Source organism: Physeter macrocephalus, chromosome 11 (genome assembly GCF_002837175.3).
Source record: "Physeter macrocephalus isolate SW-GA chromosome 11, ASM283717v5, whole genome shotgun sequence".
Classification (NCBI taxonomy): domain Eukaryota; kingdom Metazoa; phylum Chordata; class Mammalia; order Artiodactyla; family Physeteridae; genus Physeter; species Physeter macrocephalus.
Window position 1 is genome coordinate 170,012,517 of NC_041224.1, and position 19,443 is coordinate 170,031,959.

Genomic DNA, 19,443 nt, shown 5'->3' on the forward strand with positions numbered 1-19,443 from the left:
TCTTCTGGGACCCCTATAATTCGAATGTTGGTGCGTTTAATGTTGTCCCAGAGGTCTCTGAGACTGTCCTCAATTCTTTTCCTTCTTTTTTCTTTATCCTGCTCCCTGGCAGTTATTTCTACCATTTTATCTTCCAGCTCACTTATCCATTCTTCTGCCTCAGTGATTCTGCTATTGATTCCTTCTAGAGTATTTTTAATTTCAGTTATTCTGTTGTTCATAACTGTTTGTTTGCTCTTTAGTTCTCCTAGATCCTTTTTAAATGTTTCTTGTATTTTCTCTGTTCTGTTTCCAAGATTTTGGATCATCTTTACTATCATTACTCTGAATTCTTTTTCAGGTAGGTTGCCTATTTCGTCTTCATTTATTTGGTCTTGTAGGTTTTTACCTTGCTCCTTCGTCTGTAACATATTGTTTTGTCGTTTTTGTTTTTTTTTTCTTGATGGGTGGGGCTGTATTCCTGTCTTACTGGTTGTTTGGCCTGAGGCGTCCAGCACTGGAGTTTGCAGGCAGTTGGATAGAGCCAGGTCTTGGTGCTGAAATTAGGGTCTCTGGGAGGCCTCACTCCGATTAACAGTCCCTGGGGTCTGAGGTTCTCTGTTAGTCCAGTGGTTTGGACTCAGAGCTCCCACCACAGGAGCTCGGGCCTGACCTCCGGCCTTGGAACCAAGATCCCACAAGCTGGTCATGGTAGCTAGGGTCCTGGCAGGATTAAAACCTGCAAAGTTGGAGGAAAAAGCACCCTTCAACATGAGAGTATGCAGTTCCTGAAGGCTACCCAGATGTCTTATGTTCAATAGGCAGTTGGGCGTAACTGATAAGGAACTCAAGAAAGAGACCTAAGCTGAAAATAGAGCCTTGGATGGTAGTTCAAGCCATGATATTTGATTTCCCAGGAAGAGCATATGCAGAGTTAAAGAGGGCTGACAACAGACTACCAATATGTAAGAGACAAGCAGAGGGATGGAGGCCAGTGAAAGAGGGAGGTGGGGCAGTCAGCGACAGAGCAAAGCCAGGAGGAGGAACACAGTATCACTGGGGAGGGGAAGGGAAGGGCAGAGCCCATGCTCAAGCGCCAACCACTCTAAAGGCGTTAAGTAAGATTAAGCAGAGACATTTCCCCCAGATTATGAGAACCGGGAGACATTAGTAACTTTAGAGAGAACACTTTTGGTGGGGAGATTGAGTTGGAAGCCTGATGGTACAGCACATCAAAGCGTGAACAGAAGATAAAGAAGCAGAAACAGCTGGTATAAACTGCTCTCTCAACATCTGGTGGGAAAGGGAATGATAGCAAAAACTAGAGAGCCACGGAGGATTTTTTTTTTTTTTTAACAAGATGGTTCAACTGTGTTTGTGGGAAGAGGAGCCTGAGGATCAGGGAAAGAGGGGAAAAAATAGAGTGAGTTCTCTGAAGATTTCAAGAAGAGGTGTGAGTGCACAACATGACTCAATCATCTTCATTTAACATGCCTGGATTTGTTCTTCACATACCAACTAGGAAATACGTAGTTAGCATCTAATTTACTGGGACCAAACCAATGAAGTTGTAAAATAACTTTTCTTGTAAAACATTGCCTTTTCTTACTCAACGTTGCAAAAACATAAGCATCTTGGACTAATTTAGTTTCAGTCAAAAGGTGACAATTGTATGCAGTGAGAAAAAAATCTTTCTCTGCTATTTCAGTTCTTTTTTCCCTTTTTGTCAGGGAGAAATAATTTATAAAACACTTTACCAGATAAACTCTCATTTGGGGGTGTCCAGCATTGTATTGACAGCACATACACCACTCTGAAATCTAAAATCTTTAACCCCTGTCTGCAGGGTCCAGTTAGCCCCATCCTGAGGACTACGTGAGACCTTGAAACTAAGCTAAGTGGCTAGCACATTAGGTTCCTTTTAACTGCCCTGTGGTAAGCTATTCTGAAGCTGTTTAGATTTGTGGTTGGGCCTCAAACCATGTCTCTGGACAACATTCTGCTGGAGGCAGAACAAAGTTATATTTAATATCTGTGTACTTCAAAACAATGCTACCCACTTTTTCTCTTATTGCTGGGGTCACTTGCCCTTAAGACTCACTGTACTTTTGGTGTATAAAACAGCAGTGTTTACTTATCCAATTGATTCTGCAATTACATGATTGAGCCAATATGAAAACTGAGTCAATAAGAAAAGAAATGCTTATAAAGCAGTAACAAACAGCCTTTTTTTCCAATACATGTACCAAATAAATTTAACTAGGAAGAAGAACTGAACTAAATATAAAACACTTCAAAAAGAAGAAAAAGAACATTATGCTTACTAAGAATTTTGGCATGATCCAGAGAACATGTTCAGGGAATGACCTCTGTGGAAAGCATAGAAGCATTTCAATGGCTATGCCTGAAAACCTCTTTCTGTACGTTGTTCTACAACATTCGACCATAAACTTTCATCTTATAGTACGTGAATTCTGTGTCAGGACTGCCCTGGTGGTCCAGTGGGTAAGACTCCACGCTCCCAATGCAGGGGGCCGGGGTTCGACCCCTGGTCGGAGAACTAGATCCCGCATGCATGCATGCCACAACAAAGATCCCATGTGCCACAACTAAGACCGGGTGCAGCCAAAATTAATTAATTAATTAATTAATTAATTAATTATTGAATTGTGTCAACTTTTTGTGTTTTTCTTTAGCTAAAAAAATTTTAAAGACCAGAATAACACTTTTTTAAAACAATGAAGCTATTTTTCTCTTCTCGAATAAAGAATTGCCTTTCTTCACAATTCAGAGAAGAAACAAAAAAATCCATGTGCTCAAAACTCCCGTATCTTCCTGCCACCAAATCTACAAATGCACCTGTATCCGCCCCTCTTCCCTTATCATAATAGAAGCAATGGGCCTTCTCCTAGCAGAGGCCAATTGCCCTCCTCCGATCCCCATGTCCCCCTTCTCAGGGACCTTGATGCCCTCAGTTATCCCCTCTTGTTTTGTATTTTCAGTATCTCTCTTTCTGTTTCTCCCTCTCTCTCTTTCTCTGTAATGGATTCACACTAAATGTGTTCTAGCATCACTCATCTTAAAATAACAAAAAATAACCCTCCCCCTGAACCACACATTCCCCTCTGGCTAAGTCTCTCTCTTTAATCCCCTCCGGAACCAAGCCTCTCAAAAGTTTTCACTTGCATCCACTCCTCAACCCATTCCAATCTGGCCTCTCCCACCAAATCTCCACTAAAATTGCTCTTGATAAGGTCATTAGCTGCTCAGTCAGATCTGACACATACCCTTTGAAGCACTTTTTCCTCCTTGCCTTCCCCAACACCACAACTTTCCTAGGTTTTCTTCTGGTTTTTTTTCTGGCTGTTCCTCCTCTGTATTCTTTCTCAGCAACTCCTTTCCGATCCGTCCTCTACATTTTGGAGTTTTCAGGGCCCAGTTCTGAGTCCTCTTCCTTTTTCCATTAGACAATTTCTCCGAAGATATCTCTCTACACTTGGGCTTTAAAAGTCATCTAAATGCCAGTGATGCTAGAATTTTTACCTGCAGCCCAGACATCTTTTCTGAGCTCCAGACCCATGTCCCACTGATGAATGAAAGCACAATAGTTTAGATGAGCCTGGGGGCCAGACCACTTGGGCTTCAAAACTAGTCCTTCTACTTACTTCCGGGGTAATCCTGTGCAAGTTGGTGACCTTTACAGTTTCCCCATCTGTAAAATTAGAATAATAATAACAGTACTTACTTCATAAGTTATTGTGTGCATTAAGTGAGTTGATAAAAGCACCTATTGATCCTTTGTAGCACATAGCAAGGTTTCATTACCATGATTACTATTACCATATGTGTCCATTAGAATATGTCAAAGGTATCTCAAAACTTGACCTGGGCTTCCCTAGTGGCGCAGTGGTTGAGAGTCCGCCTGCCGATGCAGGGGACACGGGTTCGTGCCCCAGTCCGGGAGGATCCCACATGCCGCGGAGCAGCTAGGCCCGTGAGCCATGGCCGCTGAGCCTGCGCGTCCGGAGCCTGTGCTCCGCAACAGGAGAGGCCACAACAGTGAGAGGCCCGCATACCGAAAAAAAGAAAAAAAAAAAAGAAACTTGACCTATATACAACTGAGTCCTATCTTTTCTGCCCACTCTAAATGCAACTCCCCTGGTTCACCATCTGTGAGTTCTAAGGCAGAATTCTAAGATGACCCCAATGACCCTTTGCATGACCTCCTTCCCTCAAGTGACTGAATATGATGAAATATCACACTTAGGATAAAGGGATTTTGTTGCAGATGTAATTAAGGTCCCAACTCAGTTGACTTCATGATGGGAAGATTGTCTAGGTAGTCTGACCTAATCACATGAAGCCCAGAGAAGATCTGGAAGTCAGAGTCAAAGCACGGGAAGCATGTGACACACCTTTGATGCCTGAAGATGGAGGGGCCAAATGAGAAGGAATGCAGATGGCCTCTACCAGCTGACAGAGGCCCCCGGCCGACAGCCATTGAGGAAACTGAGACCTCAGACCAATGACTACAGGAACGCAAATCTGGCAACTACAGCAATGAGCTTAGAAGTGGACTTTCACCCAGAGCCTCCAGACAAGCACTCTGTCTGGCTACCATCTTAATTTCAGCCATGCCATGGAAAATTTTAACTTACCAAATTGTGAGCTGATAAATGGGTGCTATTACAAGCCACTAAGTTTGTGGTGAATTGTTACGCAGCCATTGAAAATTAATACACCATATGAACAAATGGTACCTTCAAACATGTTTGTTCCAGCTCGAAAATCCCATATCACTACCACACCAAGTTCTGCTGATTCTATCTCCTAAATATATCTCAAATATATTCATGATCCTTAATCTCTAATTGTTACCCAATCCAAACTTGTATATTCCATCTGAACTTCAGCAATAGCCTCCTAACTGGTCTCCCTTCAGACAATCTTTCCTTCCATCCTCCTCACAGCAAGGGAGTCATTTTTTACAGTACAAAACTATCTCTGAAAAATCCTTCAGGAGCTTCACACTGCACTCAGGATAATGCCTGAATACCTCATCATTACCTACAGAACCCTGCACGAACAGCCCTGACTACCTTCTCAGCCCCATTTCCTGTGACTTTCCTGCTTGGACACGATGCTCAAGCCACAAAGGCCTTTCTTCCAGTAACCCCAGTGTGCCAAGCCATTTCCCACTTCAGGGCCATCTGTGTTACTTCCTTTGTCAGAAATGCTTAACTGCCCCCCCACTCTTCACCCCATGATAGCCAGGGCCTCAGCTTGAACATTCCCACCTTCCCTCACCCCTCCCCTGAGGCCCGGCCACCCTGTTAGACTCTCTCATAGAACCTGTACTTCTTCACCGTTTATCACAATTGCAATCGTATGGTTAGTTGCATGATTATGTATTTAAGGTCTTTCTCTTAGGTATAGTTCAATGAAGGTAGAAGCCATGTCTAATTTGTTCCCTGCTAAAACCCAGCATCTGCTATGGTGTCAGGCACACAGTGTCAACAAATCCTTAATGGATGAATAAAACCGTGGCTGTTTTGCCCAACTTATACATGACAAAATTACGTCAAAGTTACGAGTTTGATTTGTGTGTGCCCATTAGATCTGTCCTACTCTAGCCCTAATTATGATGTTTCCTTACAAACAAAGGACAGTGGTATAAAGGAAAAATGGGCAACTTCATGGGAAAGGGTTAATGCAAATCTACTGCTAAGTGTTCACACCCTCTTAATGCAACACCATTCATTTAGATATGAAGTGCAACATTATCCTTATTACGTATTTTAAATAGTTTTTCCTTTAGGAAAAACATGTAATTCCACTCCAGTATTGAAGTGGTTTGAGGACAGAGTACTTCAGTTGACTGAATTTTCCTATTAATGATGGGATTTCCACTAATGTAGAAAACTGCCTGGTACAAAGACAGCCCTGTGTATGACTTCCACCATCTTGCCAATAAAATTTCTTTTAAAAAGTATGCCTTGATTTTGGGCTTCCCTGGTGGCGCAGTGGCTGAGAGTCCGCCTGCCGATGCAGGGGACACGGGTTCGTGCCCCGGTCTGGGAAGATCCCACATGCCGCAGAGTGGCTGGGCCCGTGAGCCATGGCTGCTGAGCCTGCACGTCTGGAGCCTGTGCTCCGCAACGGGAGAGGCCACAACAGTGAGAGGCCCGCGTACTGCAAAAAAAAAAAGTATGCCTTGATTTTATTGATTTCTCATTATGTATTTTTTAAAAACTCTAAAATGGTATTAATCGGTTTTTAGAAGAAATATAAAAATAGCACGAACATCACGACAAAGATTTTATTTAAGAAGCAAAATACTGGGTAGAAAGTCAAATATCTTTCCATATTGTCCATCTTACTCATGGTTTGTATCTATGTGTTTGTATATAAATGCATGTAATTATATATTTACCTAATTCCTATCTTGGCCCAGAAAAGACTTAAGGCAAAATAACTAAACCATAAGAAAAGAAGAAAGAAAAATAAGAAGATTAGGGACAGAAAATGACACAAGGAAGAGGCTCAAGATGCATGCCAGACCACAATTTTATGTGGTGTAGGCTTGAGTTGTGAAGCATTCTAGCCACCAACTTGATAAAAGAGGTCTGCTCCAGGGATCCACTTCACAGCATTCCTATGAAAAACAGAGCAGCTGGTCAAAGTAGCTCAGCTAGATTTGGTACTAAGACCAGACAGGAATGTCTTCTTGGGGATTCCCTAGAGACGACATCATTCTACTTCTACTAAGAATGACATTTGTTACCATTTTCTACTAAATAGTTGTTTAAATGACTAACTGCTTCATATTGTTATCCTATTCAGCTACCCAGGCCCGGGGCAAAATTATCTCCTGGTTCATCCAATCTTAAGCAAGATGTGTTAGCTCCCTATTGCTGCTGTAAAAAATTACATAAACTTCATGGTTTATGAACAACATAAATCTGTCTTATTATAGTTCTAGAGATCAGAAGTCTCAAACCAGGTCTTAAGGAGCTAAAATCAAGTGACAGTAGAGCTGCATTCCTTTTGGACACTCCAGGGGACTAACTGTTCTTCACCCTCTAGAGCCTGCTCACATGCCTTGGCTCACGGCCCCCTTCCAGCAATGGCTCAGTCCAATCTCTGATGCCACTGTTGCATCTTCTCTCCCTCTATTTCCATTCTCACAACACCTTCTCTCTGACCTGCCTACCTCCCTCTCATAAGGACCCTGTGATTACATTGGACCCACCTGGATAACTCCCCATCCTTAATCACATCTGCAAGGTCTCTTTGCCATGTACAGAAACATTTACAGGTTAGGACATGGACATCTTGGGGGGGAGGAGGTGTATTTTTCAGCCTACCACAAAAGACTCTATTTACCTGTTTGCAGCTACCTGCAATTTACAAATTGTAATGGTGTGTCAGAAAAATAACATGGGCTTCCCTGGTGGTGCAGTGGTTGAGAGTCCGCCTGCCGATGCAGGGGACATGGGTTCGTGCGACTGAGAAGATCCCACATGCCGCGGAGCGGCTGGGCCCGTGAGCCATGGCCGCTAAGCCGGTGCGTCCGGAGCCTGTGCTCCTTAAGGGGGAGGCCACAACAGTGAGAGGCCCGCGTACCGCAAAAAAAAACAAACAATGTAAGGCCAAATTTACATAATAACAGTAAAGCCACAAATAGAAAACTTAATCAAAAGTTTTTTTATTTCAAGAGTTAATCATAGAATTCTTTTAAGTACCAAGTTCACCTTCTTTAGTCCAAATAATTTGATATACAAAAATATTATTTACACAATGTTTTGTCAGGAACACCCTAGTTATATAAAAAGAAGCACACTGCCACAAAAACTTGAGTGTGAAATAAATAAAACTGCAATACCGAGTACTGTGCCAAAAACCGGTAACTTTAACTCCCTATTCTCCCTGCAGTCGCAGGGCAGGGTGCCTACTGAGTACTAAAAAAAAAAAAAAAAAAAAAAAAGTGAACTAGCCAGCTCACTCACAACTTTAGGAAGGTATAAAGTCCAGAGAACTTCCTTGATTTTTTGGAGGAACAGATATAGTTGAACCCACGGGGTTACTGCTAGAGACAAACATAATGAGGGCAAGATTCTATTTTAGACCCTATTCATCTTCCCTGAAAAACAAGAGGAATGTAGGAGTGCTCATACCATAGAGGTGCGCCAAGAGCTGTAAATCATTACAGGAGCTCAAAGGAGAAAACTGTGACAACCCCTCCCTCCCACAGCATTTTGGGATTGACATCTCTCAACAGTGTATTTAATTGTGAAGCTTCAGTCAACACATGATGCTATTATGCTAGATTTTCCCTAGAAGAATGTTCACCAAGCATTAGCTTCTTTTTCAGGGGAAGAATTCAATCCTGCCCATCAGATCACTTATGTCTCCAGGAAGCTGAGGTTTCATGATTTTTTCTTGCTTTGCAGTAGAGGTTAATGTTGGGTCTGATACAACAGTTGACTTGTCACCTGAGAAGCTTCCCCCGCCAACCCCCCGCCCCCGTTATAGACTGCAAACACAAAATATACTTGAATCCCCCTTGATTTAAGGGCTGAGATGCCACCTACTTTGCCCAAATTGATCATTTTCTTTTCTTTTTTAAATTTATTTATTTATTTATTTTTGGCCGTGTTGGGTCTTTCTTGCTGCGCGTGGGCTTTCTCTAGTTGCGGCAAGCAGGGGCTACTCTTCATTGCATTGGCGGGCTTCTCATTGCAGTAGCGTCTCTTGTTGCGGAGCACGGGCTCTAGGCACACGGGCTTCAGTAGTTGTGGCTCGCAGGCTCTAGAGCGCAGGCTCAGTAGTTGTGGCGCACGGGCTTAGCTGCTCCACAGCATGTGGGATCTTCCCAGACCAGGGCTCGAACCTGTGTCCCCTGCATGGGCAGGCAGATTCTTAACCACTGTGCCACCAGGGAAGTCCTAGATCATTTTCTTAATCTCTAAAACTCATGATAGAAAGAAGGGATTTTCTTATAAGTCTAGGGTCTAGGGAATTAAGATAGGGTACTATCAAAAACCTATTTATATTTTGACCATCTAATGTATCCTATAAAGCTAAAGATAGAGCAAAAGTTCTGCCTACTCTTCTCAAGGTGAGGAAAGTGTGAAAAAAAGGGAAAAGTACACACACAAACACAATATATATTTATACATGTATAACATAAAAAAGGAGAGCTGCATTGTTCTCACAGAAAACTAAGATTGTCACTGAAATTTTTCAAAGTGTCTTTTTCTAGATAATCATTATGTTCCTAAAAAGCTAAGTATAAATAAAATCATTATAAATGGAATCATATTCAAAGAGCATCAGGGAATTATTTTTCAATGGGATTCAATCATGAATCCTCTGGCAAAACAGAATTATCTTTTAAAGTAAATCAGCACTTCTGACTTTTGTCTATACCAAGATTTCCATAGAAATTCCATTGAAGACCAACTTAATGCTGGTAAGTACTTTGAAGACCAACTTAATGCTGGTAAGTACTTTGGATATAGCTCAGTCCAACACGTTTACTTTATGGATCAGTAAACTTAGGCTCAGAAAGGCGAAATGATTTATCTCAAGTCACACAGCAAGTTTGGGGCAGAGCTAGAAATATAATCCATCCTCAACCTCTGTTAGCCTTTACTTAGAAGACCCTAAGTATGGATGACAGCAATCAAATATGTACGATCTTTAATTGGAGGCAGAAATCAATCAAGCATATTTTGGGGAAACCAGACAGAGACATCACAGAAAAACAAGAGACAAATACCTCTTATGAATATAGACACAAAAATCCTCTACAAAACACTAGCAAACTGAATCCAGCATGGTATATAAAAAGAATTATACACATTACCAAGAGGGATTTACCCCAGGAATACAAGGTTGGCTTAACACTCCCAAATTAATTAATGTAATACAATTTATCAATAAAAACAAACAAAAAAACCACGTGATCATCTCCCTAAATGCAAAAAAAAAATTCGATGCCTTTTCATGATTAAAAACACCCAAACAGGGCTTCCCTGGTGGCGCAGTGGTGAGAGTTCGCCTGCCGATGCAGGGGATACGGGTTCGTGCCCCGGTCCGGGAGGATCCCACATGCCACGGAGCGGCTGGACCCGTGAGCCATGGCCGCTGGGCCTGCGCGTCCGGAGCCTGTGCTCCGCAACGGGAGAGGCCACAGCTGTGAGAGGCCCGCGTACCGCAAAACAAAACAAATCAAAACAAAACAAAAAAACACCCAAACAAATTAGGAAGAGAATTTCCTCAATCTAATAAAGGGTATCTATGAAAAACCCACAGCTAACTTCATACTTAATGGTGAAAGACTAAAGCTTTCCCCCTAAGATCAGGAATAAGACAAGGATGTGTGCTTTCACCAATTCTATTGAATACTGTGCTGAAGGTTCTAGCCAAGACAATTAAGCAAGAAAACTAAATAAAAGGCATACACATTGGAAAGAAGTAAAACTATCTCTATTTGCAGATGACATGATTTTGTAAGACATCCAATAAAAAAAATTAGAACTAATATACTAGCTCAGCAAGGTTGCAGGATACAAGATTAATATACAAAACTAAGTTGTATCTCTATATACTTTTAGTGAATGATCCAAAAATTAAACTAAGAAAATAATTATTTTACAACAGCAGCAAAAAGAATAAAATATTTAGGAATAAATTTAACAAAAGAAGTATAAACATATAGTCTGAAAACTACAAAATGTTGAAAGAAATGAAAGAAGATCTAAATTAATGGAAAAACATTCCATGTTCATAAATCACAAGATTTAATATGCTAAGATGGCAACACTCCCAAGATGGATCTACAGATTTAATGCAATCCCTACCAGAATCATAGTTGGCTTCTTTGCAGAAATACTGACAAGCTAATTCTAAAATTCATATGGAAATTCAAGGGATCCAAAATAGCCAAAACAATTTTGAAAAAGAAGAACAAGGCTGGAAGACTCACAATTCCCAATTTCAAAACTTACTAAAAAGTTACAGTAGTCAAGACAGTGTGGTGATGGCATAAGGACAGACATAAAAATCAGTGGAATTGAATTGAGAGTCCAAAACTAAATCCATACATCTATAGTCAATTGATTTTTGAGAAGAGTGCTAAGAAAATAAAATGGGAAAAGAATAGCCTTTCAACAAATGAGGCAAAAACCTAAATGTAACAGCTAAAATCATGCAACCCTTAGAAGGAAACAGAGATATAAAATCTTTGTGACCTTGAATTAGTCAATGATTTCTTAGATACAATACCAAAAGCAAGAGAAAGAAAAGAAAAAAATTGGATTTCATCAAAATTAAAGACTATAGTGCTTCTAAGGTTATCACTGAAAAAAAAAACGATAATCCACTTTATGGGAGAAAATATTTGTAAACCATATATCTAATAAGGAATCTGTATCTACAATACATAACTCATATCTCAATAATAAAAAGACAAATTAACCAATTAAAAAATGGGCAAAGGATCTGGATAGACATTTCTCCAAACATATACAAATGGCCCGTAAGTACATGAAAAGATGCCCAACATCATTAGTCATTAGGAAACACAAATCAAACCTACAGTGAGATACCACTTCATACTCACTAGGATGGCTATAAGCAAAAAGACCTACAATAACAAGTGATGGCGAGGATGTGGAGAAACTGGAGCCCTTGCTAGTGGGACTGTAAAGCAGCGCAGTCACTATGGAAAACTTAAGTTAAACATAGACTTACCACGCGATCCAATAATTTTACTCTTAATATGTACCCAAGAAAAATGAAAACATAGGTCCATGCAGAAACCTGTACACAAATGTACATAGCAGCATTATTCACAACAGCCAAAAGGTTGAAACAACCCAAACGTCAATCAAATGATGAATGGATAAAATACAGTATATCCACACAATGAAATATTACCTGTCAATTTAAAAAATGAAGTGCTGACACACGTTACAAATGGATGAATCTTGAAAATACTATGTTTAGTAAAAGAAGCCAGTGATAAAAGATCACATATTATAAAGTTCCATAATAAGAAATGGCCCTAGGCAAATACACAGAAAGCAGAATTAGCAGTTGCCTAGGGTTGGGGATGGGTTGTGGGAATGTGGAGTGACCAATATAAATGGGTAAGACGTTTCTTTTTAGGGTGATGGAAAGTTCTAAAATTAGATTGTGGTGATGGTTGTGTAACTATAAAATTTATTGACTTGTACACTTAAAACAAGTGGATTTTATGGTATGTAAATTATATCTCAAAAAAGCTGTTTAACAAAAAAAGACATTGCAGCTTCCACATTCAATCACTTGTCCTGGGGGAGCCAGCTGTCATGTCATGAGGCCATTCAAGCAGCCCTACGGAGAGGTCCACATAGCAAGGAACTGAAGCATCCTGCCAACAACATGTGAGTGAGCTGTCTTGGAAGGGAACCTCCTGCCCCAGACAAGTAAGTCTTCAGGTGAATGCAGTCGTGGCCAACATCGTGACTAAAACCTCATGAGAGACCCTGAGTCAGAACCATCAGGCTAACCAACTCCTGAATTCCTGACCCACAGAAATCATGCTGCTTTAGGCCACTAAGTTTTGGCATAATTTGTTGCACAGCAATAGGTAACTAATACCCCTTCCTTGACCCTCTCCTCGGTGTTAGGCTCTCTCTCCTAATGACGGACATCTAAGGAAATGTCTTCCCAGCAACACTTCCTCTTCTAAGAGTTTAGTTTCCGCCCCCCATCCATATGTTCACTGTAGTAGCTGTCATGTTAGTAGAACATGATCCCATTCCCTGGCCTTAGCTGAACAATCCAAAAGTAGGCACCTTACCAAAGCCAGGCTAATAAAGTCCTTCGCTAATATTTTTGTACCTGAAGCTGATAAAAAGGCAGTGTCTCTCTGGTACCGAGAGCTGTAAGATATGAAACTTGGGGTCTGTCAGTAGCCATGTTCCTTCCCATGTGGAAAAAGGTGAACAGCAATGGAGAAGAATGAAGCCATCACATAGAGACAAGAAAAGATTCAAAATGGAGAGAGTACAGACAGCATCAGTCTCTGGTTCCAGGGATTCCTGATGCAACTCAGTCCTTTCAGTGGGAAGACCACATGTGTCTTGTAACTCCAGCATATAAAACAGAACTCAGTACATGAGAGGTAATGAAATATTTATTGAATAAATGAATAAGATAACCCTTCCAATAGTACCCCCTCTTTTTTGTTGCTGTGGTTCAATAGAGTTAGATTTGAAACCTAGAAGTCCTAAACCTCTTCTTTGCTAACTTTATACTCTGTATATCCTTCTATTATTACATTATGACAATATATCCTAATTACTGGTTTACATGGTCTCCTCCCCTACCATCAGAGGCCAAGAAATTTTCTCACTTTTTGTATCATCAGTACCATTTAGCCTAGAAAACAGAAAGTGTCAAGAAATGTTTAACTGATCTAATCAATCCTTTACTCTTGTGATCTTCAGATTTACATGCAACCAACATCTCCTGAGCGCCTAATCTGTGCCAACCAAACCAACAGTCTCATTCAATTTTCACATTCGGTAGATGAGAGAAGTGAGTGTGAAGGAGTTGAATTGACTTGCCCAAGTCTACATAGCTAGTAACTGGCAGAGCTGGGATTTGGAACTAAGTCTTCCAATTCCATGTCCAGGGATGCCATGCTACTTGGTCTACACTATTGGAACACTTTCCATGTCCTTACATGTAACTTGTTGCCTTTTCACTCATCCTACAGCAGACAATACAATGTTGAGCACAAACGGGCAATCGCCTGCTGCTGACTTGATATGACTATATGCTTGTCCACATTTTGAGAAGCAAGGGACCACATCAGATCAAATTACTTTGGTGCCTATTATAGCATCATGTGCTGACAGGGGCTCAGTTGGCTGAAGATGAGAGAATCTTTCAAGCTATATTTTAACAGTGTTTTTGACCACTATATCCGGTCAGTTGTTCCAGCGTTCAGCAATAAATCAAAGTGACTGTTCATTTCCTTTGACAGTTAACAGTACTAATGCATTCAGTATAATCTCACCATCCATCAGAAAAATTTCTAAAATGCAAGCTTGAAGCTGATGATTCACACAGTAGAGAAGGGGAAATAAAGCAGTTCTCATTGTTTTCTACAAAACTAGCATTGTAAAAATATTTTGAAAAACTAGCGTTGTTTGCAAAATCCAGAAACTGAGCAGTTGGTTGACTACTAATAAAGTAGGTTGCTCCTTGGTCATTTAGCAAAAAGCTGCTTGTTGCACCACTGTCAATGGCTGAGGAGCATATGATTTCCAGTAGCTTTTGCTGTACAGAATGAGTCTACATACATAAATCAGTGAATCGTTATGTAAGAAAAGAAAAAGAAATTCAAAATTTCCACACCAGAAAACACCTGACACTGAGCCTGGCACAAATCAGACATTAATACTGAATAAATGTTTACTGAATAAATTATTGAATAGCCCTTTGAAAACATCAGTTGTCTATTAAACTGAGAGAGAAAAATCAAACCAGCCAAACATACACAGGTTACGTTAGGAACTCCAAAAAATTATGAAGTAACTGGCTCAAGATACAGAACAAATTCACAATGACCAAAAAAAAAGATTTTAAGCCAATGTTTAAAAATGTTGAAATAAGTAAGCATGCATTTGACATCCCTCTTAAATTAAGTCACCACACTGGCGCTCAGTGTAACGCTAACCGGCAATAACAAAAAAATAAAAGAACGGGTGACAGATCTAACTTTGCGATCTGTTCAAAACAGTAACAAGGTGTACTAGGCACGCACTTGAAACCTGCTATTTAAGCTCTGTGTCTACACAATAAAAGAATATCCCAATATGCCAAAGAAGCTGAATCAAAAGCTTTAATAAATACAAGAACATTTAATAGTAATAATGAACAATTCATTAAAATATATTATCTGTTCAGAAGTGCAAAAGGATCTCTAATAGGACACTGGGCTCCACAAATATAAACCCAACCTATACTGATTAGTCCGAAAAAGACTTTTCCAAAATGAACAACCCACAACGAATAACGTAACAAGTATAAAGCCTGGGACGACTCTAGTGATCACAAAGATCAGAACGTGAGCGCTTAAGCTGGCTAGTTAGCCGCTTTTACCTAGAGCTTCAAATTTACTTCTTCTCAAGAGACCTTTGAAAGAAATTTAAGGCCAGTATTTCATGATGATTGCAAATAAAGAAACTCAGTCCCTGGAGCCCGCGATCCCTCTTTATGTCACTAGAGACTGGACTACTGAAAAGGCCGGGGGAAAGCCACCCTTTCAGCTTGCACAGGACCGCAGCACCTTAGGGACCCCTCTAGGGAAGCAGAGGAGCGGAGAAGTGAGTCATGCTCCAAAACTAAGCGTCGTTCACCCTACACTGAGGAAGGCGCACCTTTCACCCTAGACAGGATGCAGTGACAGATGTGGCACCTGTGCGGGAAGGGGGCGCGAAGACATCCTCAGAGTCAGTGCCAACAGCCAGCTGTCGGCTGCTCCGCGGGCCCCAACGCCCCGCGCCCGCCGCTCATTCCCGGGCTGGGGAAAACTTCCCGCCAGCTCTCCTCGGGCGCGCCCCCACCTCCCGGGACCCCCGGGCTCCCGCCCCGTCCGAGAGGCCCCGCCCAGGGCCCGCCCCCCGCGCCCATGGCACGGCCCCATGCCCCGAGCCCGAGCAGACCCCTGCGTGCCCTCGGGGCGCGCCCCCGCGCCCAGCCCGGCCGGCAGAGGGCGGGGTCGCTCACCTGTCCGCAGCTCGTGCTTGACAGTGAGGAGCTGCTCTCCCCCGGCGCCGCCGTCCCTGCTGGTCCCTGTGGCGCCGCCACCGCCGCTGCCGCCCTCCTCCTCCATCTTCTCCCTTTCCCGATCCCGCGGGGTCCTCCGAGGGGACCCGGGAGACAGCGGACGCCCGGGCCCTCACAGCTTCCTCTGCAGCCCCAGGAGCCGGGGTGCGGCGGCTCCAGAACTCGGACGCCGAGACGAGTAGCTTTCCCGCTCTGGCCGCTCGGCGAGCTCCTCCGCCTCCTCCCCCTTCGGCGGGCACCGCTAGTACCGCGCAACCAAACCGCCCCCTGCTCCGCCGCCTCCTCCGTCAAGCTGCTCCGCCCACAGCCAGCAAGGTAGCCGCAGCCATTCGAGCCGCCATCGCTTATTGGGCACAGGGCGCGCGCATCTGTCAGCGCCGGCTCCCATTGGACAGTCCTCTCTGACGCGTCACGAGCCGCCCCGCCCCTCTCCTCGAATTGTTGTTGCTTGGCGGGGTGGCAGGAGAGGGAGGAGCGCGACCGCTCCGATTGGTGAGACCGGAGTTCTGCCCCGCCCGTCTCCGCTGGTGCGCACGCGCAGTCAGAACCTTCCCTTCCCTGACGTTCCCAGAACGGTCACACCCCTCATTCCCCGGCTTCGATCTGTTAGTAAACAGTGTCTAGTAGTCAGGATGCGCTCGGGGTCTGTGATTGGCTACTGCCGAAAGAGGCGAGGAGGGCTGATTGGAACGTTTGGTCCGCCAGTCACCGTGGACAGAGGAGGAGCTTAGAAGAAAGCGCTTCTCACGCACGTGTTTGCAGACGTACCTGGTGGTCCCAGGCAGAGTTTCACAGGTGTGTGACCAGCTGGACGACAGCGTGTCTTAAAAAGGTGTTACTCGCCCTAGTGAGTCCTAAACAAAGTTAAGTGGAGTTCGTGCTTAAGTACAGGTAGTTCTTAGACGTTTCAAAAATCCCGGCTCTCCATGAGGACTTTTGCAAAGGATAAACATTTCCATTTTGTACAAGACGCATCCTAGGCACCAAAAGACTACAGAGATTAATAAAATAGAATACAATCCCTGCCCCTAAGCAACTTTCAATAGAGCATGAGAAACAGACGATCTGTGAAATACACAGGAAACTGTAAAGCAGAATTCGAAATAATACAGTCGTACAAACTGTTAGAACTGTACAGATGGCAATAATTATTCTCAGTAGAGGAGCTGAGGAAGGCTTTTAGGGCAAGGAGGCATTTGAGATAACCAGCTTAAAAGGATGGGTGAGTTAGAAATACCAGCAGCAGATACAGAGATAGTAACTGTGAGCTAGGCCTGGAAGTGGAGAAGGCAAGAGTAGGTTAAGTGATTGATAAGGCTGGATGGAAGTATGACGTAAGAGACACAGCTAAAAGGTAAGATTCCATAAGATAATGAAGAACCTGACCACAATGCTAAGCAGTGCAGATTTTATTTAGTACAGGATGGGGAGCCTCGAAGAGTAGCTACGATATCAAAGCTGTTCTCTTGGAAGTTAGCTTCGGTTATAGTGAGAAGATGGACTGAAGGGAAGAGGGGAAAGATGGCACAGCAAGAATACTTTTGCAAGGATAGAACTTATGGGAGTTTCCCGTGAGAATGGGAAAAGGAGGGGATGAAAGATGGATACTTAGATATAATTCACATAGAAGTGAACTTTTAAACCAAGCAGGGATTAGATCAGAAGGTCAGCAAACTGTTTTTCAAAGAGCCAAATAGTAAATAGTTATTTTAGGCTTTGCAGGCCATGTGGTCTCTTTCACAGCTATTCACCTCTGCTATTGCAGTGTGAAAGCAGCCCTAAACAATAAGTAAACTAACAGATAGGGCTGTGTTCCAATAAAACTTTATTTATGGACATTGTAATTAAATTTAACACAAGTTTCATGTGATGATATATTCTTTTAATGCTTTTCAAACATTTAAAAATATAAAAACGATTCTTAGCTCTTGGGCCATTAAAAAAAACAGGCAGGAAATCAGATTTGGCCTGCAGGCCATAGTTTGCAGACTCTGGGTTAGACTGCCATGGAAAAGAAAGCAGAGAAGCCTCAGCAGCTGCTGCAGGCTGCTTCAGCTCCCTGGGCTTACCTGCCTGGAATATTCATCCCACTAAACCCTGACTGCCTACTTGTCTTTCTCCTCCACAAGTAGTGTGCTGTTTGGAGCCAGGAAATGACTGTGTGCAATGTTCATTTGCTCACTCAACAACTTTTATGCCAGTTATGAACCAAGTACTATGATGGATACTAGAGACACAGGGGGAGCAAAACAGAGGCAATCCTTGCTCTTATAGAGCATACAGTCTTGAAATGGAAATCAGTATTAAATAATCACATAAAGGAATGTAAACTTTCCATTGTGATCATGCTGTAAAGGAAAATTATCGGGTGCTGCAATAGAATATATCAGGGAGGCCTAATTTAGGTTGGAGGAGCTTGAAGGCCTTTATAAGGAAGTCTTATTTAAGGTAATTCTTTAAAGATGAGTAGATTTTAACCAGGATGTGGCAGAGACTGGCCTGATGCTCACCAATCTCATTTCCTCTTCCTGGACACACAGGAAAAGTACTTTTTTTTTTCCTTTGCAGTTAGGCCAGGGTTATGTGACTGTGATCTGGCCAACGGGGTGTGGGCACATGCAATGTGTGCCATCTCCAGGCCTGGCCGCATGCATATCACTCGCGCTCTCTTCTCTTTCCACAGCACCTGCAAAGGCCACATGTTGAATGTGGGCATGCCACAATTTTAGATGCATCCTGAAACCCTGCGTCTCCACTTGAAGAAGAGCCACCCCGACCTCCTTCAGACTGAGACGTGAGCAATAAATAAATCTTTTTAGGCATAAGCCACAGACATGTTGGGGTTGTTTGCTACCAAAGCAGAATCCAGTCTACCCTGACAATTTCACAAGTGAATTGCTGGGGCAAGAAAATTCTAGGAAGATGCAGATGCAAAGCCCTGAGACAGGCAAAGAGCCTATTGTATGTTAGGGACTGAGAGAAAGCAAATGGGGCCATAATACAGTAAGCAAGAGATGAGGTGAGGGAGGCAGACAGAGACCAAATCGTGCAGTTTGTGGTAAGCCTATTAGGAACTCGGGAGTTTTTCCTGTGTGACGTGAGAAGCAATGGAAGGAATTTAGATGGGAGAATGATAGAATTGGGGTAGTATTTTCAAAAGGTCCTGTGGTTAGTGTTTGGAGACTGGGCTGGAGGGAGCAAGAAGGGATACAGGGAGACCAGTTAGGAGGTTATCACAGCAGTTTGGGCAAAAGACGATAGCAGGCATTGTAGATATGGAAAAGAAAAGGATGGTGTCTAGATATATATTTTGGACTTCATGAAGGATTGATTTCATGGTCGAGGATAAAAGGGGTGTCTGGAACAACACCACCGTTTCTAGCAGGTGCAACTGTGTGGATGAAAGAGGAAGGTGGTACTGTGTAATTAGGGGCTGAATTAAAGGAAGAGCACATAGAGAGAATATCAAGAGTTTAATTTTGAGACATTCAATGCCAATATTAAGTAGCTATGTGGTTATATGAGTCTGGAACTCTGCAGAGAGGTCTAGGGTAGAGATATAAATTTAGGAACCACTGGCACATACACAGTGTTTGAGGCCAGAGTTATGAA

The 19,443-nt window shown here is 42.6% G+C and overlaps 1 protein-coding gene across 3 annotated transcripts in view; it reads right to left on the reverse strand.

Moving 5' to 3' along the window:
* The window catches only part of RPS6KA5 (ribosomal protein S6 kinase A5), a 194,608-nt gene extending 178,413 nt beyond the window's left edge, over positions 1-16,195 (reverse strand). Inside the window, exons 1-2 of one of the 3 annotated variants that reach the window (XM_028496330.1) lie at positions 15,772-16,105; positions 3,645-3,691 (exon numbers count right to left, since the gene is read on the reverse strand). Coding sequence is in view for 2 of the 3 variants with exons in the window: in XM_024131076.3 (XP_023986844.1) it covers positions 15,772-15,877 (106 nt within the window). In the remaining variant the exon portion in view is untranslated. Of the gene's footprint in view, positions 1-3,644; positions 3,692-15,771 lie in introns of all 3 variants that reach the window. The other 2 variants (XM_024131076.3, XM_055088682.1) reach the window with 2 other exon arrangements.
* Positions 16,196-19,443: the final 3,248 nt, after the last annotated feature.